This window comes from Phacochoerus africanus, chromosome 11 (genome assembly GCF_016906955.1).
Source record: "Phacochoerus africanus isolate WHEZ1 chromosome 11, ROS_Pafr_v1, whole genome shotgun sequence".
NCBI lineage: Eukaryota > Metazoa > Chordata > Mammalia > Artiodactyla > Suidae > Phacochoerus > Phacochoerus africanus.
Window position 1 is genome coordinate 105,850,617 of NC_062554.1, and position 23,905 is coordinate 105,874,521.

The 23,905-nt window shown below is 38.9% G+C and overlaps 1 protein-coding gene across 1 annotated transcript; it reads right to left on the minus strand.

Moving 5' to 3' along the window:
- Positions 1-16,827: 16,827 nt before the first annotated feature.
- CCDC71L (coiled-coil domain containing 71 like) lies at positions 16,828-17,958 on the minus strand. Its single transcript, XM_047753163.1, has one exon. It carries the CDS (start codon positions 17,674-17,676, stop codon positions 16,972-16,974), a length of 705 nt encoding a protein of 234 aa, XP_047609119.1. The 5' UTR covers positions 17,677-17,958; the 3' UTR covers positions 16,828-16,971.
- Between the last annotated feature and the right edge of the window lie 5,947 nt (positions 17,959-23,905).

The following is a 23,905-nucleotide window of genomic DNA, read 5'->3' on the forward strand; positions in this document are numbered from 1 at the left end:
GCAAAGTGACACCAAAATTTTCAGCCAATTCATTTGCTCACAAAGGGCAAGGAATTCATCAAAATCTTATTACACAGGTTTCTGTTTTAAAAATACATATATAGGTCAAAATACATATTATGTATTTCATAAGTCAAAAATATATATCTGTGAAACTTATTTGGGAGAATGAGGTCAAATATATATATATATATTTTTCCATTATAGATAGCTTCTGTTAAACATAAACTGGATCAACACAGCTAGTTCTTCAAACTGGCAAATCTTGGGGGCCTGTGTTCTGGGTTTGTCTGAACTCCACAAACACAATGCATTCATTCAGTATCCACTGAGCACTTTGCACACGGCTGGCACTACTGTAATATAAAAAGATGAGCCCTGCCCATGAGGAATCCACGGTCCAGGAGGGGAGAGAAATTTGCAAGGCAATACTTAGACCAGAATTAGGGTGAAGAAGTACTCTGGACACAGGTGAAGTAATTATCCCCTGAGACCCTTTATTGAGTAAAAAAAGAACAAATCCCTTCTCGAGTTCTGGAGGCAGCCTTCATGTGGGTTCTCATGTGTATATTTTTCCCTAATTCCGCAACAGTTGGGGGGCTGAGCCCTGCTGAGCCAAGTCCTCCCAAGACAGAACTTCTCTGGGCTCTGCCTGGCTTCAAGCAAACCTGAATACTCTGCACTTGCACAACGTCACCCTCTCCCATTGCCCAATCCCCAGCCCCCTCAATGCCTAGGTTTCTGGAAACATCAACATTTAAGGTCAAATCAGATAGTTCCTTCCAGAGTCAGGGTCTCTGACATGTTATGGATGATTTTGATGGAATCCTGCCCGGGGGAGGATTCCTTTCCTAGAAAAGGAATTCCAGGAGATGAACTCCATGTCTCCTCAAATGCTTGGTGTGATGACGATGGAAGTTCACTGGGCTTAAGTTAACAATAGTCAACACCATTCCCCATCTCAGAGCTGGTTTAGTACAAAGGATGGAGAGAGAAGAATTAATACATAAAAGACTTTTTTAAAAGCTCAGCTTTAAGATAGCAAGAAGAAAATACAGGCGGAAAATGTCTTTTCATTTCACGTTGAAAGCAGAAGCAAAAAAAATGTGTTCAGCTTTGAAGAACAAAGGAATAATAATACTACACAGAGTAAAAACTTTTAAAGTTGTATAATCTTATTAGCAGTCATTTTTTTTTTAGTACAAAATTTACAGATTGTGTGGTATTTTTCGTAATTCCTGACTGCCCTAGGGAAAAAATATTTTTATTGTTTAACTTTTCTCTGATTTCATGGTTATCTTTCCTTTTTTTTTTTTTAAGCATAGGTTACCCTCATTAATCACATAAAGTAGTTTATCTTTTTTTTTTTTTGATAACACAAATGGAATATAATTTATGCTCCTAGCCCTCTTGGTCCTCTTTATAGTACCCAGCCTATTTCTTTGCATGCATATTTGCTGATCAATAAAGAAGACATTTTCATTTGGGACCAACAAAAGACATTAGTTTATTTCTTCATCTTTCACAGAGAGAACCAACTCCTACCAAAGATAACAAAATATTTGGGTATTGAACATGTCTTCCAAATGTTCATATTTGATTTGAGGAAAAGTTTGACAAGTTTGGCCAAATAACCTAATGGAATAATGTAAAAGAAGTAAAGAAAGTTCTCGAGGCAACACACTAAATGTAATGAAAAAGTGGAGACAAAAAATCCAGATCTCAAGAAAGCTCTAAATTTATACTGACAAAAACCTTCTAGAGCTTTGCTAACCAGGTTGTAAACAGTGCTTTGAAAACTGAAAGGCTATAACTTTCTAAGGCAAAGTTTCTCAAAGTATGCTCTGGCCTTCCCCCCTCCCTCGCAAATATAGGAATATAAAAATATACTCCTATATTTTTAGGAAAGCCACCACTTATTATTAAGATATCTAAAACTAGGACCAGGGTTTCATCTGCAAAGGACACATACACCCAACTTGCTCTATCATAAAATTTACATTAGTTTGGTAAATGGATGAAGATAACAAAAACACATCAGTCTTCCAGAAGCTGTGAAACCCCTAAGTGCTTGAAGTGTATTCTGCCCCTTTCTGAGGAGGGGCACAGATACTGTTCTATGGTCCCACCAAACCAAGTGCTTCTGTCAGAACTAACCCCGCTACCCTAGCCATAGCTAAACACAAAAGTTATCCAATGAGATGGTCTATATTCAAATCTGCTAAAGACTCACTGACTAATCAGAGTCTCATTGCTGATGAGGTGAGAAAAATAGAGAGAAGCAGACAAACCCAAGTGGATAAGAAGTGAATGGGGTCCATGCTAACCACTGCTACTGCCTCACCTGAAGGCACCACAGCTGATGCTACACCTCCGTCCACCACTGCTCTGTAATGATGTTGGAGTAGTTGTATGATGACAAGAATTAAATAAAATGAAAACTGGTAACAGCATAAGTTAGAAACTATCAACAAGCACACAAGGTAAAATCTTTGTTTTTACTTTAATTGATAATTGGGTACAAAAGTTGTAGTGCCTCCTGGATGGCAAGGTTCTTTTCAATAGAAGCACAAGGCTAATCTGCCCTCAGAAGCACCATCAGAGCGTTCATCCTGAAAGTATACTGAACTATAAAAATCTTTAACATGATTTGAAAAGGCTAAACTGGTTTCTCCAAAACCCAAAATTTGCATTAGCATCTAGAATTCATCTAAGTTTGCTTGATGCATTGATAAGCAAAGGAGACTGTGGAGGAAGTTTGGTAAAGCCATGTACCCTAGAAATATGACAACCAGTTTGTGACTTGGAGAAGGAGAAAAGGAGTGACTTTCAAATGACATCAACCATTCCCCCACACAAATATGTTGCAATCCTGAAATGCTCATCTGTGTAATGTGCTTTGAAGACGGCAAGTGGTAAGTGATCAGTAAATAATGGTATTATTAGTATTAATAGTTGCTAACATTTCTTCCAATTTTTAGAGTAAGTTATAAGAAATGAGCAGTTCTGCCCTTCCGTGCAGCTTGCTTCAGATGACGCTACTGCCTTCAATTAGTGCAGCATGCAGCCTGCTTTGTGAGTAAATCTCTCTAAACTACTAGTGGAAGGCTTTCTGTTACTTGTAGCTGAATGCATTCCTAACTGATACGACTTGCATCTTCATCAATACTATTGAAATATAGTTTCATATTTTATTCACACATGTAATAATAATGATGCAGCTCTTATGAAGGGTGAAATTATTAAGACCAAAACTGAACAGATGACATTTGAGAAAAGATGCCAGAAAGTTTCCTAAAGGAAGTAGAGTCTTGGAGAATCCCAGCATTCCACAATATAAGCATACCTTCACACAGCAAGGTAAACTGAGGACCTATGGGTTCTTGTTGTGACTACATAACTGAAAGTTGAAGAGTGTTGTTGCTCACTGGTCTCAGCAGAAGCCCAACTTAGAGAAAAGTTTACTTAAAAGAATGGAGACAGTAGAGTGAAAGACTGCTTTGGATCCACAAACTACTACAATCAGTCAGTAGACTGAGACAATTATGCAGCTGCAGACACAGATTACCTTTCAGAAAAAAAAGGAAAGAATGACTCAAAGGATGAAATCAAGAGCCCACAGGATGGAGCTGGAGCCAGAAAAAAATTGTGTCCCAGTGAGGGAACTACCAACCTGTGCCCAGCTGAATTTAAGAATTGCTATAGACCAGCGACCCTCCTCTACCACCTTATTTCCCTCCTTTTGAATAACAAGTCTTTTCTGGCTATCCTATGCCTGCCCCATCACATTGTGCTGGTTGTACCTTTAAGTCACAGATATTTGGATGGAGGGGAAATATACTCAAGAATCTGTGTTTAAGAAATAGCACCTGAAGAGCCTCATCCACACCTGGACCTAACTTAGATGAAACATCCTGGACCTTGAGCTAATGGTATTAAGTGACTTAGAGGAGATATTCTTAGTATGGAGTGAGGATATTTTGCATGTGAGATGAATGTCAATAATTTGATCCCAGAGGTCAGACCATTATGGCCTAAAATATGTCCATAAATTCTCTTTATGGATCTCCAAAAGGTGGAGCTTAGTTCCCCTCGCCTTGAGTGTGGGTTGGGCTTAGCGAATATTTTCAAAAGAATAAAATAAAGTGAAAAGTGACAGTATGAGTCAGAAACAGTATAGAAAGTAGATATGATAGTTCCAACAGTGTTAAAGTCTGGGGTCCCTTAGGGAAGGGGCAACGAATCATCACAATCTAGAATTCTAAGCCTGTCAGAACTATCATTAATGGAGTTGTGGTCGTGGCTCAGTGGAAACAAATCTGACTAGCATTCATGAGGATGCAGGTTCCATCCCTGGCCTCAGTGGGTTAAGGATATGGTGTTGCCATGAACTGTGGTGTAGGTTGCAGACGTGGCTCAGATCTGGCATTGCTGTGGCTGTGGTGTAGGCTGGCGGCTACAGCTCCCATTTGACTTCTAGCCTGGGAAACTCCATGTGCCACAGGTGTGCCCCACCCCAAAAAAAGACAAAAAAACCTATCAGTTAAGTGAGAGCAGAATAAAGATATCTTCAGACATGCAAAGCCTCACAATATTTGACTCTTTTCACTCTTTAGTAGGACTTTATCTGAGCATGTACTCCAGCAAAACAAGGAGATGAGATATAAATAAAAAAGGCAATTACTAATAGTTAAAATTTACTGAGTGCTTATTTTTTGCCAGGTACTGTTCTCAGTGTTTTACATGTATTATGACACTTAACCACACAACAACCCTGTGAAGCATATACTGTTACTATTATTACCTTAGAGAATATGATATTGAGTTGTAAAGGGGCAAAATAAGTTACCCAAGTTGTTGATAAGTGGTAGAACTAAGATTTAACCCTGGGCAGTCTGGCTTCAGAGCCCATGCTTTTAATCATTCCCTGTCATCCCAGAGTCATGTTACCATGAAACTGTGGGACCAAATCTGGACAGCAGCAAAGGAAAACCTCCCCAAGACAAAAGCTATAAAGCAGGCTTAGTGAGTCACCAGTATAATAACCTGGGGCAGGAGAAGAGAAGGATTCAGAGACAACTCTAGGAGGAAAATAAGACAACTTCATAGATGGCATGGTTTGAGAACATTAAAACAGTGCAAGAGAACAAAGAAGGGCAATTAGAAATACCAAGAAAAATTTTTAAAATCCGTAAGATAGTATTAGTCTGAATGAACCAACCAAAATATGGCATGGTTTAAAGCACTGATGGAGTATAAAGAAAAAGAATCCATTTCACCTTGACCCTAGAGATGTCTTCATTCAAGAGGTCCAAAGACTGCAAATAAGGATCAGTAATTAAGATTTGAATGCTATTTACATAGTCATGAGAATGTAAACCATTTATTGGTTTTCAATTTTTTAAAATCAACCTTTGGACACTCTAAAAAGGATTTGATTGCAGGGTAGAATAAAAATGTTAATAATAATGACAAAAGAAAAGTCCAAAACTGACACAGGTGAAGGAGAAAGGAAAAAAAAAAAAAACAGAAAGGATAAGGGAGACATTTATCTTACAATATGGAAAGTGAAACTTGATAAAACAAGTAAAAGAGAACTTACGTATCTAGTTTGAAATTACCTAATGTGATGGTTAATTTTATGTATAAACTTGGCTGGGCCACAGGGTGCCTAGATGTTTGTTTAAACATTATTTCTGGTGTGTATGTGACAATGTCTCTGAATAAGATTAACATTTTAATCGGTGGACTGAGTAAAGCAGCTTTTCCTCCCAAAGGTCAGTGGGCCTCATCTACTCTGTTGAAGGTTTGACTAGAATAAAAGACCGAATAAGAAAGAATTCATTCTCTCTGCGGGACTGTCTTCAAGCATAGATACTGCTCTTCGCCTGCCTTCCAAACTCTGACCTGAAATGAAACTTACACCATCAGCTCTTCTACTTCTCAGACTTTGGACTCAGACCAGAACTATAACATCAGTTTTCCTGGGTTTGGACTTCTCAGCCTCTATAATCATGTGAACCAATTCCTACTGATACTGTTGCTTTGTAGACCCCAACTAATACACATATGAACTTCACCCATTTATATCTGTTTGCCCACAGATCCAGTTCCTGCTTCTCTCCTACAAACTACATTACCTTGGTTCTTTGCCAACTGGCTTACAGAGTGGTTTGACCAATGGTGGCTTGACAGAAAGGGAGAGGGGGGAATAAGCCCAGAGTCTAGGTCCTTTCTGGGCAGCATCTTCTCCTGTGATCTCAGCTCCTGCTGGACACACTCCCGTGTTTCTTCAGCCCTGGGGTAGAAACACTTTCTGATGATACTAATTCTGAATCACCATGAGTTGTTTGGCTTCTGGGATCTTCCATCACCTATGTAATTGTTTAAAATACCTATAGTGGCTGGACCCTGACTGAAACAGTAATAAAGACAGGAATTCAGTAACGTAAGTGTACCTGGAGGAGAGGAAAGAGAACAAAGGTGTATAAGTGAACTATACCTCATGTCCATAAAGGAAGTCAGTAGATGGTATCTAAAAATGATAAATCAATAAATGGCAGAACAGTATATTATCTAGAGTTATGAAAATAACAAACAAAAGAATAAAAGTTAAACTAATTCAAAGGTTACCTCAAACTACGGAGAGAGCAAAAGCCCTGCCAGGGGCTTGGGGGAGAAAGGGAGAGATGAATAGTATTTGTCAAAATTCATAAAACTATACAACACAAATAACGAACCCTAAGATAAACTATGAACTTTAGTTAATGGTAGTATCAACATTGGTTCATCAACTGTAACTAATGTACCACACTAATGCAAGATGTTAGTAATAGGGGAAACTTGCAGTGGGGGGCAGGGACAGGGAGGTACAGGGAAATTCTCTGTACTTTCCAGTCAATTTTTCTGTAAACCTAAAATTGCTTTTAAAAAATAAAACCCATTGATGAAAATAAGGAAGGGGGAAGGGAGTCAGCTACTCAAAAGATATGGAGGAAGCTTAAGTACCTATTTCTGAGTGAAAGAAGGCAACCTGACAAAGGTAGGTACTTTATGATTCCAACTATAAAACATTCTGAAAAAGCCAAAACTATAGAAACAGTGAAAAGACCAGTGGTTGTCAAAGGTTGAGGGGGAGAGGGGAAACGATGAATAGGTAGAGCACAAGGATTTAAGGGCAATGTAACTATTCTGTATGAGTCTGTAATGGTGGATATGTGGCATTATGCATTTGTCAAAACTTATGAAACTTTAAAACAGAAAAAGTGGACCCTAACGTGAGTTAATAATAATGTGTCAATAATGGCTTATCCAGTCCTAGCCACAGCAATCAGACAGGAAAAAGAAATAGAAGGAATCCAGATTGTAAGGAAAGAAGTAAAACGGTCACCGTTTGCAGATGACATGATGATATACATAGAAAATCCTAAAGACACCACCAGAAAACTACTAGAGCTCATCAATGATTTCAGCAAAGTTGTAGGATACAAAATTAATACACAAAAATCTGATGCACTTCTATACAAAACAATGAGTTATCAGAAAGAGAACTTAAGGAAACAATCCCATTTGCAATCATATCAAAAAAGAATAAAATACCTAGAAATAAATCTAACTAAGAAGGTAAAAATACCTGTACTCAGAAAACTGTAAGACATTGATTAAAAAATTGAAGATTACACAGATGGAGAGATCTACCATGTTCATGGAATGGAGGAATTACTATTGTTAAAATGACCATACTCCCCAAGGCAATCTACCCATTCAATGAAATCCCCATCAGAATACCAGTGGCACGTTTCACAGGACTAGAATGAATAATTATAAAATGTATATGGAAACACAAAAGACTCAGAATAGCCAAAACAATCTTGAGAAAGAAGAACAAAACAGGAGGTGTCACACCTTCTAATTGCAAACTGCACTACAAAGCTACAGTAATCAAACAATTTGATTCTTTGCATGATCAATTTCTCACACCACATATAAAAGTAAATTCAAAATGGATTAACAACTTAAATGTAAGGCCTGAAACCATAAAACTTCTATAAGAAAACATAAGTAGTGTATTCTCTTTTTTTCTATGCCCACTCCTGCAGCATGTGGAAGCTTCTGGGCCAAGGACTGAACCCATGTTATAGCAGTGACCCTAGCCACTATAGTGACAATGCAGAATCCTTAATCCACTGCACCATGAGAATACTCAACATAGTATGCTCTTTGAAATCAGTTTTAATGGGTTTTTTTGGATATGTCTATGTCTCCTCAAGCAAGGGCAATGAAAGCAAAAAAAAAAAAAAAAAACAAATGGGACTATATCAAAATAAAAAGATTTTGCATAATGAAGGAAACTATCAATAAAATGAAAAGGCCACCTACTGAATGGGGGGAGATACTCATATAAGCAATGAGGGGTTAATATCCAAAATATATGAAGAACTCATGCAACTCAACATCAAAAAAAAAAACAAATAGAAAATGAGCAGAGAACCTATTAAAACATTTTTCCAAAGATGACACACAGATGGCCAACAGACACATGAAAAGATCCTCAACATGACTCATTATCAGGAAAATGAAAATTAATACCACAATGAGATATCACCTCACATCTATTAGAATGGCTATTTCAAAAGGACAACAAATAAGAAGTGTTAGCAATGATGTGGAGAAAAGAGAACTCTTGACGTACTGTTGGTGGAAATGTAAATTGGTATAACTGTTGTGGAAAACAATATGGATATTCCTCAAAAAATTAAAAACAGAACTACCACATGATCCAGCAATTCCACTCCTGGGTATTAATTCAAAAAAAAAATGAAAACACTAATTAGAAAAGATATATGTATCGCTTTGTTTATTGTTGCATTATTTGCAATATCCAAGATAAGGAAGTAGCCTGAGTGTCCATCAAGAGATGAATGGTTACACACATACACACAAACACCCACACACAGGAACATTACTCAGCCATAAAAAGGAATAAAATCTTTCCATTTGGGACAACGTGGATGGACCTAAAGGTGAAACAAGTCAGAAAGACATGATATGATCTCACTTATTTGTAAAATCTAAAAAATAAAAACAAATGAACAAACATAACAAAAGGGAAAGCGAGTTATAAGAGCTCCCACTGTGGCACAACAGGTTAAAGATCTGGCATTGTTTCTGCAGGGGCTTGGGCCACTGCTGAGGTATGGATTTGATCTCCAGCCCAGTACAGTGGGTTAAGGATCTGGCATTGCCACAGATGTGGGATAGGTCACAGATACAGCTCAGATTCCAATCCCTGGCCAGGGAATTTCCATATGCCATGGGTGCAGCCAACAAAAAAAAAAAAAAGAAGAAGAAGAAGAAAAGGAAGAAGAAGGAGAATAAAAGAAAAAGAAAGTTATAGATACAAAGAACAAACAGGGGGTTGCCAGAGGGGAGAGGGGGAGGGGGAGGAGAAAAAGAGAAATAGGTGAGGGAAATTAACAGGTATAAACTTCCAGTCGCAAAATAAATGAGTCACAGGTATGAACTATACAGTGTGGGGAACTGAGTCAATAATTATCTAATATCTTTACATGGTGACAGATGGTAATTAGACATATCATGGTGACCATTTTGAAATATACATAAATATTGAATCACTATGTTGTGTAATAGGAACTAACATAGCATTGTAGGGCAATTATACTTCAGAAACAACCTCAGAAAAATTTGAAATCTGTGGTTACCAGAGGTGGGAGTGGCAGGAGAGGGAAATGGATGAAGGCAGTCAAAAGGCACAAACTTCTAATTCTAAATTATTACTAGGGATGTAATGTACACCATGATAAATATAATTAACACTGCTGTATAGTATACGTAAAAGTTACTAAGAGAATAAATCCTAAGAGTTCTCACCACAAGGAAAACATTTTTTTCTATTCCTTTAATTTGTATCTCTATGAGATGATAGATGTTCACGAAATGTTTTGTGATAATCATTTCATGATGTAAGTCAAATCATTTTGCTGTATACCTTAAACTTATATAGTGCTGTAGGTCAATTTTGTCGCAATAAAACTGGAAGAAAAATATAATTTTAAAAATTTAATTAAAAATGGTTCATCCATCGGTTATAATAAATGTACTCACAGTAATGCAAAATGTTAATATCTGTAGAAAGTGTGTGTGTGGGGGGGGCTCTCTGACCTTTCTGTGGAATTTGCCTGTAATCCTAAAGCTGCCCTAAAAAAATAGCCTATTTTTTAAAAAACCCTGACTTGAAAAAAAACAGTTGCCTCTAGGGAAGGGGTATTTGTGAGTAAGGTAGGCTTTAACTTTCTTATTGTTAACCTTCACGTGCTTTTTTTGGCCACAATCACAGCATATGGAAGTTCCCAGGCCAGGGATCAAATCTAAGCAGCAGCTGTGACCTATGCCACAGCTGCAGCAATACCAGATCCTTAATCCACTGCACCACAGACGGAACTCCCTCATATGCTTTTTAAGGTGTTTTTATTTTTTTAACCATGTGTATATATTACTTAGATCAAAATGTCTTTAATTTTTTTAAATTATGTTTATTCAAGATGGCTAAAATGAAAAAGACTGAAGATACCAAGTGTTGACAAGGATATGAAGTATCCAAAATGCTCATACACTATTATGAAAGTTCATGTAAATTGGTATAACCATTTCAGGAAACTCTCTGGCAGTGTCTAGCAAAGCGGATTGTTTGCATAGCATGTGACCCAAGCAAACTCACTCCTGGATAAATATTTTTTTAAAAAAATCACCAAAGGATATGTTCTCTTATACGCACTGAAGATTTTTTTATAATTTCCCTAAACTGAAATCAACCTAATGCCCATCAAGAGTTGCAGAAACATTGTAGAATAATTACACAATGGAATTCTATACCCCGGTGAGAATAAATGATTTATAACTACATGCAGTGATGTGAATGAATCTCACAGACATAATTTTGAGTGAAAGAAGCTGGGCATATGACACATAATTCCATTTGCATAAAGTCCCCAAACCAGGTGAAAGTTATCTATGCCAAAAGAAGTCAGAATAATGGTTATCTTGGAGGGGAGATAGGGAGTGATGAAAAGGGGCAGAAGGTGGGGGGGGGGGTCCTCTGGGGCATTCATTGGTAACCTTCTGGGTTTTTGTTTTTGTTTTTCTAGGGCTGCCCCCATGGCGTATGGAAGTTCCCAGGCTAGGAGTTGATGTGGAGCTACCAGCCTACACCACAGCCACCGCAACAACTGATCTGAGATGTATCTGCGACCTACGTCACATCTCATGGCAATGTCAAATCCTTAACCCACTGAGCAAGGCCAGGGATCAACCCCACATCCTCATGCATACTAGTCAGGTTCTAAACCTGCTGAGCCACAATGGGAACCCCTGGTAACCTTCTGTTTTTTCAATCTGAGTGCTGGTTCCAGGAGTATCTTGAATCTATAAAATTTCCATCAATCTGTACCAATAATATTTTTACTAATGCACTTTTTATATGTGCGTTATGCCTCAATAATTTTTTAAGCTGAAAGTTTAGGACCCTAAGTCACACTCCTTTTTTTCCCTATACTCTCACTCCTAAACATTTAAGGAATATGTATGCATTTGAAAAAAATCTAGAAGATATATGTATACATTTTACATTTAACTTCAGTACTTGGAAGAACCTCAGGGTAACATTTCTATGAATACTTTCGGAAGCAAAAGCAGTCCAACTTTGAGTCCAACAGAATATGTATTCAAACCTGCTGGGCTAGCCATTGTGTTTGCTGTTGTTTTGATTGTTAGCGTCCCATTGGATTCTGGATATGTTTAGGATGTTACAGACTATGGTTTAGGATGACATTTACCAAGACAAGTGAGTGTTGACAATGAGAAGCCATTGCTCTTGTGAAATCAGTCTGTAATCAGGTTCTGTTTTGAGCTTCTAACTACTGGATAACTTCCATCTAACGAAATTCTTTTGTGTCAACTTCAGATACTGAAACTTCGGCTTGCTCACCAAGGTAGAATATGTTCTGTTATTCTTTGTGCTAAAAGGAATTAGATCTAAAGGACAGACTTTAAACCCCAAATCTGAAATGTTTTTAATTTTTTATTATTATTAATGTTTTTAATGGTTTTAATTTTTAAAAATATCAAAATGTTTTTTAATTTTTTAAAAATTCTGTTTATCCACCAAGATGACTAAAATGAAATGTCAGATCTTGGATCTAAAGCCTGCTTCAAAGGCTTTTTGGTCAATCCTTCAAAACAGAATTTTTCTACTCTCAGCAATAATTTTCTGCTCTTTCAACCCTAGCTATTATATTCATTTGTTTCCTTTAACACAGGAAGTACAAACCTCACAGAAATTAATTTTAATTTAGTTTTGTATATGCAAATTAATATGGTTCTTAACTCTTACTAAACTTCCACCAAGAGAAAACTCAGTATGGAAATTTGGCAAGTTCTGGGATCGACAACATTAATCTATTACTTTTATAAATTCTCAGGTAGTTTTAAGACACGTAACAGAAACTTTTACATAGCTTTCAGAGATATCATGATGATTAAAAAAAAAAAAAAGAGCCCCAAACTTGAAGAAACTTCCAATAGTGAAAACTGTCTAGTAAATCAACTTACTCCCACCTCCTGCTATATGGTTTGTCAGAAGGCTAAAGAAGATCAAGATTGCTCTGTCTTCAATTGAATTCATTCACAAATTACCTTCAGCTTTCCCAGACAACACTCTGTTCTCAGGATGCTGAATTCCCGGAGGACCACTCTCGGTATTTATATCCTCAATGCACACGCCTCCAATTAATAGCATTTATTATGTATTTCCCATGTGCCCACCATTAATATCCCCTTATTCATTTCAATAGCGCCATCGTTTCTTCTACTTTTGATACTTAAGGAAGCTAAAGAAAGGCAGTTTACATAACTTACCTCCAGTGCTATCACTTGTGAATGGTGAAGCCTTAGTTCCATCCCAGGGACTGTGATGCACAGCTATGACACTGTGCTGCCTCCAGTTATTGACAGGAACTCAGGTACAAAGACAGACTCAGGCCACAGAGCAGGACTATGAATTCTGCCCTTGCTAACATTCCACTCCCACGTTCTAGATTCTAATGAAAATTCTGGGTCTACTCGTTCAGTGGAACAGCCTTTACTGTTGCTACTCACATGGAACACTTTGACTTTCCTACCATGAAAGAATGTTTTAGACTTTTTATCACCACCACAGGAGGACTTGGGGCCAGGACTCATAACTGAATTTTGACACATTTTTAAAGTCTTTTTTGCTGGCAAGCTGGAGAATGGCTTGCACTTGGGCACCAAAAACTATCCTAGAGATTCAGGACATCATTCAAAAATTGACTGAACGTAAGAGTCCCAAGACAGCACAAAACACAGATCTTGAGACTTCCAGGAGTTTGAAGTTCACCCCTGCCCCTCCCCCAAAAAACTCTGATCACACTGTCAATTAAGATGCTTTCCAACTCATATACAAACATAAAATCACACTTCAAAAACTTTCATCACTAGAAAAACCAGACACTGCGTATTCTCTAAAATTTATTTACAGTTAATAAATTAAAAAGCAAAGTACAACCAGATTATAAATCTTAATCATATGCACATCAAACTGTCCAAGGAAACAATTCGGTTCCATTACAAACAATTGCCTTCAAATGCACTTAAGACATAACAGTCTATCAAAAAATATTTCAAACACGCAAATAAAGTAAATATTATGTATATATGTCCACCAAAACCCACCAATTTAAAGAGTGCTGTGGCAACCCTTAAAACAACAAAGTTTTGAATTCAAAACCTCATTTTTTTGTATTCAAATATTTTTGATGTTTTTTTAACTGAATGAGTTTTCAGAAAAATAGTAGTATCATTTGCAAGTAGCAAATCAATAGGTGTCAGCCACCAGCTTAGTTACACGTGTCCAACAGGGGACTCAAACTTTGACAAAATAAATACACACCACAACAGCAACACTTTGCACTATCAACAACAAAGCTTACCCTCAACAATCATGACATTACTGGTTTCAGTATGGAAAAATAAGCTGCTGGTTGACAGGAAGGAGGATAAAAATGACATCAGGAATCTCAAAAAGTTAGCTGAGGTGCCAGTCACCATATTTAGGCACTCAAGAGTTAAAAATTAAATAAAAGCATAGTGAGGTGATAAACTTCCTCCTAGCTTCCCTATTTGTGCCATACGAGATAGAAGATAATCTTATAAGAGAGTGAATAAAGATCATGGGATGTCTTTTAAAAAACTATATACAAGCTAAGCTACAGACTTACTTTAGAGGACAGGAAATGGATGCCTCACCAGAAAGGCCACCTTGCCAAGTTCCTTTCCACATTCTGCCCAATGTACCCATGAATACTTTCACTTTCCTATTAACACACCAACCAACTATATTAGTTGTTTCTTCACATTTTAGAAGATGTAACATAGGTTTGGCTAAAGAACACTTGGCAAAAATAAAAGTTTTTTTTTACATCTCATTTCACAAACTAGAAATGGCATGATTTTTAAATAAACCAGATAAATAATATATTGAATTCAAGATGGGCAATCAAACCCAAACTGAAATCAGATAGCCCAGACAATCCAAAGAAGCATTTATGCTAGTTCAAGAGCACTAAAGTAACAAGGCATGAGGAAAAAATGTTAAGAATCTCAGTTAAAACGCATGGTGTCAATAGTTGTTTCAGTTTTGTGCTGAGCAAAGTTATCCTCCCAGCTAGGTCTAATTTCAAAATCCTCTGTGAAATTATCTAGATAAGCTATATGTTGAAATCACATTCTAATATGGCCATTGAATTTATTTATTATAAAACTATATACAATAGTGAGTGGTACAAATACATATTTTTTTCCTCAGGGGCTAGTTTGCTAAAAAAATGGTAACAATTCGGTAGCAGGGGGAGGGAGGAGAAAACTCTACTGTATCTGAAATACGATTGGCAATGGAAGCTAATAACCAAAAGAATATATATAAGCTTCCTTTCACAAAGATATAATTTAACACTCTTCATCATCTAAGTAATTATCCACTTTTATTTATTCGTGTGACAGTGTCGGTAACAATGCATTTTCATTGAGTAGTGAATAAAAGAATACGAGGCATACTGGGAAACTGGCATAAAGTCATATTATATATATAATTTTTTTTTTTTACAAAACAAGTACACTGAAATTAAAGTCACAAAACTCCTACTTATGGACTATTAAAGTTGAAATTTTCAATTCAGAAAGCAATAGCATTTGAATTCTAAGATCGCAAGAGTCAAAATTGCAACTCTTATTAAAATAATTCTCCTAAGAAGCTGCCAAGCAGAGATAAGCCTTAATATTAAGGATATCATATGTCAAGTTCTAGCCAGTATGAATCATTCCATGGCAGAATACTTAAATTTGAAAAATAGTGGTACAAAACACTACTTGACCCTTTAGATATTGCAGTAAAATCTGGCTGTGGCACCACTGGCTAAAAACCATTAAGTCTTGCTGCCACCAATGACCAAAGGCACTTGGATAATCAAGAATTCCACACTGGGCCATATGGTATAAATGCTATTATAAAAGTGTAAAAGAAGGGTCAGTACTGTGTGACTCGCCTGATCAATGATTCCTGTGGTCTTCAGCTGTCAACAAAGACCGGTAACTACAAACATAATTACAAATGGAATTAAGATTTTTTAAAAAGTTAACTCATAGAGCAAAAGTCAACTAATTGTCATAATGTTTATAAGAATAATGGATATTATTCTGGGCATTTCTTGCTATCCAACAACAGAAAGTAAAGAAAGAGATCTATTTTGCCCAAAGTAATTTCAACCAGTTATTTGATACCAAGAAATGCCCCCACCCCTCTAGATGACTAATAGTTCTGAGAATTCTAATGGGTATTCTGTTTATCATTTTAATCACAAAGTTTGAACACATTTATTTCTTCTCTGCTATTTGCAATTTAAAATAGGTTATCCTTCAACTATTCCTGGATTTGTATGTTAGACCAGTACAATGAAGCCAAATCATTTCCAATAGGATTCCATCCATCTCTTTAACCAACACCAGTTCTTTATAACTAATTTTTCTTTATCACAAGCCATTTGGTTTCAATGCACTTTAATTTTTATTTAATTAAAAAGAATCTTAAGTCAGCTTTTCCTAAACAGAACTTTATATGAGTTTATACCATTTTATTTAGGAGCTCAGTAAATATAAACATTAAATTTCAATATAAAATCTTTAGGAACACCTCAAAAATGTTCAAACAGTTGTACTTTGCATCTCTTTGTTTGTAATCACTGAGCCCATGGAATTCAAAGCATACAAATCCTTGCACTATTACAGTCATAAGCTTGAATCTCTTAGAAAAATATCCTTGGTCAGAGCTTTGGAATCCGGTTAAAATTAGGAAACGAATGGGATTCAGAATACCCTGAGTACAAAACAGGTTCAATCTTCCGTCCAGAAAGAGGGGTGGCAGTTGCAAAGAAAAATGGGGTTGGGGGGAGGATTTGGGGGGAAAGCAAGTAGATTCTGGCTTTATTACACAAACACGAAACCAAATTCCTTTGGAAAAATAACGACTTCTTCGGAGAACTTCCAGACCAGTGAGGTAGAGTCCAAAGGGAGAAAACGGATCTGCCCCTCCAGTCCTGGAGATGTCTCAGTCCGGGGTAAGGAAGCATAGGGCCCTCCCCTGCGGGTCCGGCTGTCTCCTCCTCCGCAGCCCGGGCGCCAGGAGGCAGCGGAGGGCACACCTATCCCTGAGCCCCAGACGGCAGCGCCGCGAGGCCGGGAAAAGCATCCGGTGACTTCTTTGCCCGTAAAGTGCACGAGGGGACGGGGTCCTGGCCGGATCTGTAAACACTCGACTGACACTTGTCCATCCCTCCAGGCGGAAGCCCCGTCCCTGGCCGGGAAGCCGTCGCGGGCCGCGTTTCACGCCCGGGGCACGGGGAAGCGGCGGAGCCTCACCACGGGTTCCAGGTTCACTCGCAGGACTTGGCTTGCCCGGCGCCGCGCCGCCGCCAGGCTGCGCTCGCCCCACACGTCGCCGCCGACGCGAATGGTGGGGAAGGTGGTCAGCGTCGGGGTGGCAGCCCTCCAGATCTCCTCCAGGGTGCGGCCCCCGAAGCAGGGCCCGGGCGCCGCAGGCTTGGCAGGGCAGCTCTCCTCGGGGGCCGGCAGCGGCGGCAGCGGCGGGGGCTTCCTCCGGCGGGCGGCGGGCGCCCGGGCTCCGCGGCGCCTCCTCCTGGCCGCCGCACTCGGTGCTGGCCTGCGTGTCCGGCCGCGGGCAGCGGGGGGTCCCGGGGGGTCGGGGACCAGGGCCCGGCAGGAGGAGTAGCCGTAGACGTCCTTGCTGCGCAGGATATGCGGGGAGAACTGGTGCTTAAGGCTGCAGAGGAAGCTCCAGAGCTCCGCGTCCGAGCTCATGAACTCCGTGCTGCGGGGCATGAACAGCTTGAAGGCGTCGCCCAGCGCCTTGGTGCTGTCGGCCAGCGACAGTTGAGACCGGGAGTACACCACCTTCTCCTCCCGCGCCTCCAGCTCGGGCCCTGCTCCCGCCCTAAAGCCGCCGCCCCGGGCGGCCGCGGCCGGGGCTGCCGGGGGCCGGCGCCGCCGCCTCTTCACGCTGCGCCGCATCGGAGGCCGCTCGCGGCCGCCCGCGTTCGCCGGGTCCTGCCGCCGCCGTCGTCCCCGCCCGCGTCCGGCTCTGCGGCGGCGGCCGCCGCTGGCGCCTCCCCGGCCGGCGCGTCTCTCGTTACTTTTCTCGCCGCCTCCGCCGCCGCCGCCCCTCCCCCTCCGAGGGCGGAGGACGCGGGTGAAGATCCTGCCGCCCGGTACAAGATGGCGGCCGGCGCCCACCCCTGGGCTTTGTCATTGGACGGCGCCTCGCCCCCCTGGTTTCTCTTTCTTCTCCTCTCTTGCCTCCTTTCGCCCTCTGCCTTTCTTTAAATGTGCCCGCCTCAGGCTCCTCCCACTGCAGCCCCGACTCCACCCATTGGGTGCTCTCAGAAGAGGGGCGGGGACTAATGGGGGAGAGGCCAGTTCCTGGAAGATGGTGCTGGAGTGGGTGATGGTGGTGGCCCTTGAACGCGAGTCAACAGTTGGGTGGTTATATGGGGTGGGGGCCCTTGACTAGAGTGAAGGGTGGACATCAGCTCCACCTTGGGGAGAGTCACTCTCAGAGTGAGTGGGTGTGCATTTGTGGATTGAGCTGGGGGGTCTACCAGTCGGAAATAACAAAGGGAGACCTACCCAAAAGCTGTGGGTTTTATCAGAGAAAGGGAATTTGGGTCTAGGTGTAGAGGGAATGGGCCTTTCACAGTTCCATTCTAAACCTTCATTTGGCTCTTTTGCATGTTCATCAACTCTTCCCACTTTGGACCCAAGCAACACTAGCAATCCGGAATCAAGTAGGCAATATGGACAGTGTAAGTGGCATTGTCTCCTTCTAGACAATGGAACCATCTTCACATTTAAGAGATACTCCACTTAATAGGAAAGCAAAGCCTCTTATAGCCATAGAACTAAACACTCTGCTCAAGTTGATCAAAGATCATTTACAACAAAGCCATTCTCCTTACAGAAAATACCATTTTTAAATACAGTTTTTTTCTAAATGAGTACACTTCACTTTTCATTTAGTTTTAATATGTCCCTCTGCAGCACCGTCTCTATCATTGAGAAGGAATGCAGCATCACAAAAAAAAAAAAAAGTTCTGTTGAAGGGAACATTAAGAAGCCATTAACTTTTGTATTTGAGAGGAGGGGATTACGAATGTTTGTAGAGTAGTGGGCAGTTTTTAGTCCTCTTTTCTATCCTCAATATTTAGTTCAGTGCCTGTCAGATAGTGGGCAGTCCACCTTGAGTTTGTCAATGAAATACCACTGATAGTTTAAAATGATATGAGAAAGAAGGATATATTGAAATCACTAAGAACAAGGATAATTTTATAGTTTCTATTTTACACTGCAATTTTCTCCTAACTCCATTAAATTTTTAAGGTTAAAAAAAAATCTCCTAATGCTTAGAACTCTGAGGTAGGCATGCAAATTTTACCCTTCAGTGAGCATCATATTTTGCAGTGGAGAACTGATAACAGCAGAGCTTTGTGACTTGCACACAGCTGCTAATGGTTCCCTTGAATTTGAGCTGAAAGATACCTAGTTCAATCTCCTTATTTCAAAGATGAGGAAATTTGGTCACACAGAGGTTCAGTAATACCAGTTCTTGATCAGGACTAAGTCTTTGGATTCCTAATCTAGTGATCTTTATATTTCACTGGAGGTTTTTCAAATTGTGCTGCTCAAACAGGTTCAAGAGAAAATGCTTTATGCAAGAGTGGGGTGACCAAGGGACAGAGCTGTACCCCTCTATCTGCTTCCACTCCTCCCCAAATTGAACAGTGTTTTAATCTGTCCTATATTGGATTTACAGATGATGTTTTCTTTGAACCAGACTGTTTTCATTTCAAAAATTAAAAACATAGATATTTTAAAAGTTGCTTCTCTACACCAGAGCACTCTCTCCACACAGTGGGTCTACAGCAAAAACAAAACTTCCTCCCAAGAGACCAGTTCTCAACCTACCAAAATCATGGTAATTCTCTGAAGAGAAAATCATTTTCCTAGGAAAGCATACCCTTATCTCAGAACAAGATTATGGAGCCAATTACCAGCTTCCTAAATCCTTATAAAGAAGTGATATTACAACAACTCTTTATATCACAATTCGTTCTCTTGGTAATTCTGGGAACACATACTAACATGAAATTTGTATAACTTCCATTGGAATGCCCCTGCAAGATAGACGTAGAAATCTCACAGAGTAAGCCAGCAGAATGGTAAGGGGACTTTGTAATAAAAGGGTAAAGTAAGGTTCTCATATTATTATTTCCTCCCTTCCATGTTAATCATATTATAAGTACTTAGAGTACATAAATATGGAAACACTTGGGGTCTTTCATCACATCAGTATATACCAGACATCTACACAAACAGAATTGATTTCAATTAAAAGGATAAATCTTTTTATAAGACTGTTTTTATGCTAAGAAGACATAAGATTTCAACAAATTGCAGAGTATTTGGCAATTCATTTTTATAATACATGCTCATTTAATTTACTTAAAACCAAACAATATCTTTATGGGATATTATTAGATATTAATATCACATCAAAGTGCTTAAATTATTATATAATTTAATATCTGGCATTGTTTGATTTCTCTATTCTTCTGCTTCTTATTTTTACATTTCTTCTTCATCGCTACATTTTGATTAACTTACACAGTCTTACAAATGATTCTTACCCATTCTCTGTGAGTAAAATTTATACATGAAGATAATATATTTCTTCTAGTTTCTGGGACTCTCCTAAGACACTAGAAGGTTTATGGAAAGCTGGTAAGTTAAAATTTTGTTCTTGAGGAAACATTGTTTAAAATGCTGAATTTATTCCTTTACCTATCAAGGAGAATGGGGCTGTCTCTATCTGATAAATAGTGGTGGACAATAAGACTAAACAACGACAACAAAAAAAACTAGCTATATATATATTTTTTTCTGAATTTATAATTTATGTAGTTTAAAAATGAAACAAAGTAGAGTAAAGTGATTGGCAAAATTAAAAATAATACATAACTCTTAGCTATCCAGCACTTGTACTTTAAGATCCCACTTCTATAAAATAATTGACTTCTTGAAAAGTGGCCACGAAAATCAAAAAGTATATGTAAGTGGTTGGGAACAACCACCCTGGAATCAAATAGACTTGAGATCAAAGAAATCTTTGTAACAAAATATCCTTAGATAATTTCAATCCCTCTGAGCCTATTTCCTCATCTATAAAATGGCCATAATCTCTAATAGATTGTTTTGAGAATTGGATAAGTTGACAATAGTAAAAGCTTTACTGTAGTGCCTCTATCACAGTAGACATCCAATAAATAACATGAACCTTTGCTTGTCTTACTTATGAGTATTCAACACATTTCAACTCCTATATTACAGTGAGAATCTATAGATTTTAAGTACCAGATTGATGGAAAATCAAATGAAATTTTACAATGAGAAGGAAACTTAAGAGATCTAATGAGTCTTAATTCAGATGAGAATATTGAGATGCCAGGAGATCTTCCCAAATTCACACAGCTGAAATGTGGGAGCCTCTCAACTAGAATCTAGGTCTCAGTTAATCCAGAGTTTCTAGCATTCTTGTACTTCATCCACGGAGACAGCATTAATTTTTAGTTCAAATGAAATTACATAGAACATGACTCATCAAATTCACTACCTTTATTAGAATGGTTATAAAGTAATTTAGATTTTTTTATAAAAGTTATCTCAAAGCTCTGATAAGCTCTAAAACTGCTTAATGTAAATTACACAAAAACCATGTAAACTGAATGGCCAGGACTTCCACTTACAGGAGATGAAACATATGTACTCTCCCCATTTCTCTTGCTACTTTCAACTTAAAAACCCTGGACATAAGAAGACTAAAGAATGGAGAGGAGAAAGCAGACAGGCTAAGGATATCAGAGACCAAAAAACAACCCAGCAACAAGTTCTGTGGTTTTTCTTTTTTTTCCTCTTTTCTGCACACATCTCAGACTGAGTACTAGAGAATCCAGCAACCAAGACATGCCAACAGACATAAAAGACATAAAAGCTCTAACAAAACCTTGCTCTCACTAGCTTTAGGATCAAGGAAGCAGTAGCCTAGCAAGACAGAAACTTTAGAAAATAATCAATCTGCTAGAGTGGAACACTACCAACAAAAACCAACAACAACTTCTCCAGATTGTAACTAGGCACCCCATCACCCCTCTTGGGGTAATGTCAGAGAAGGGCAAGGAGGGAATCATGAATCTCATACCTGCTGGACTTAAGTGAAGCAATTCTCTCCTATAGCGTCAGTGAAGACTATGTAGGGGGCAGTAACAAGACCTCCTACTCTTCCCAACCAGGGAGCTGTTAGTAGAGGTCTAACAGCATTCCCACCCCAAATACAGCAGCAATGAGAAGCCTCTCTCCCTTACTTGAGTATCAATGCAGGAAGAGTGAGGAACTTGGAATTCTACTTGGCAGTACTGAGGCAGTACCCCTCCTTTTCCCTATTGGAACAGTGTCAGTGGAAACCAACTAAAACTGATGATGTAAGTAATATTCAGAGTCTTGGAGTTCTCTGATGGCTCAGTGGGTTAAGGATCTGGTATTGTCACGGCAGTGGCTTGGATCACTGCTGTGGCAAGGGTTTGATCCCTGATCTGGGAACTTCCACATACCATGGGCACAGCCAAGAAAGAAAGAAAAAGAAAGGAAGGAAGGAAGGAAGGAAGGAAGGAAGAAAAGTAAATAATATCCAGAGTCTCGTAACATAATAGTCAAATGTGCAAAGTCACAACTGAAATTTGCAGTTGTAAATTGAATGGGGGAAAAAAAAAAGCCATCAACAGGTGCCAACACTAAGATGAGAAAAATGTTAGAATTATGTAATGGATTTTTAAATAGGCATTATAAAAGCACTTTAACAAGCAATTATGAACACTCTTGAAACAAATGAAAAAACAAGGTATCTCAAAGAAAAACAGGAGATATAAAGAAACAAAATGGAAATTTTAAAACTAAAAAATATAATAATTGAAATTAAAAGCTTAGTGGATCATCTCAAGAGCAGAATGGAGGGGACAGAAGAAAAGTCAGTGAACTTAAAGATAAAACAATAGATATCATCCAATCTGAAAACAAAGAGGAAATAAACTAAAAAACCAAAACAGAACAGAGCCACAGGGACCTATGGGACCATAAGATCTAATATTTCTGTCATCAGAGGATTGGAAGGAGAAGAGAAAGAAGGCTGGGTTGAAAAAGTACTTGAAATAATGGCTGAAAATGTTCCAAATTTGGCAACGGACATAAATCTACAGAGTCAAAAAGCTGAACAAACCTAAACAAGATCTGCCCAAAGAAATCCACATTAAAACAAATCATTAAAGCAAGGCAAACCTTTAAAAACTAAAGACACAAAAAGAAATCTTGAGAGTAGTAAGATGAAAATGACACCTTACTATGAGGGAAAAACTATTTGAATAAAAGTAGGTATCTCATCAGGAATCACAGATAACAGAAAGAAGTGGCTCAACATTTTCCAAGAGATAATAGAAAAGAACTGTCAACCCAGATTTCTATAACCAGTGAAAATGTCCTTCAGTAATGAAGAGGAAATCAAGACATTCTCACATGAAGGAAAACTAAGAGAATCTGTTGCCAGCAACTCACCCTAAAAGAATGGCCAAAGGAAGTTTTCTAAACAGAAAGGAAACAATGAAAGGAGTCTTGGAACATCAGGAAGGGAGGAAGAACATGGTAAGCAAAGACATGGGTATGATAGACTTTCCTTTTCTTATGGAGTTTTCTAAATTATGTTTGATGATTGTTACGGACAGAATGTTTTTGCCACCCCGCCCCCCCATTCATTTGTTGAAGCCCTAAGCCTCACTGTGACTGTATTTGGACCCAGGGCTTGTGAGAAGCGGTGAAGATTAAATAAAGGTCATAATGGTGGGGTCCTATTCTGATAGGGCTGTATTCTTGTAAGAAGAGGAAGAGACACCAGAGTGCTGTCTCCTACCATGTGAGGACACAAAGAGGAGCTCTGCAAGCCAGGAAGAGGGCTCTCACCAGGAACTAGATCAGTAGGACCTTGATTTGGAACTTCTCAGCCTCCCGAATGGTGAGAAAATAAATTTCTATTGTCTGTGGTATTTTGTTATGGTAGCCCAAGCAGACTAACACAATGGTTGAAGTAAATATTATAACACTGTTTTTTGTGGTTCTAAATGTACATAAAGAAAGTGTTTAAAAC

Coding starts and splice junctions, on each gene's coding strand:
- CCDC71L (XM_047753163.1), bottom strand. CDS start 17,676: ATGCGGCGCAGCGTGAAGAGGCGGCGGCGCCGGCCCCCGGCAGCCCCG.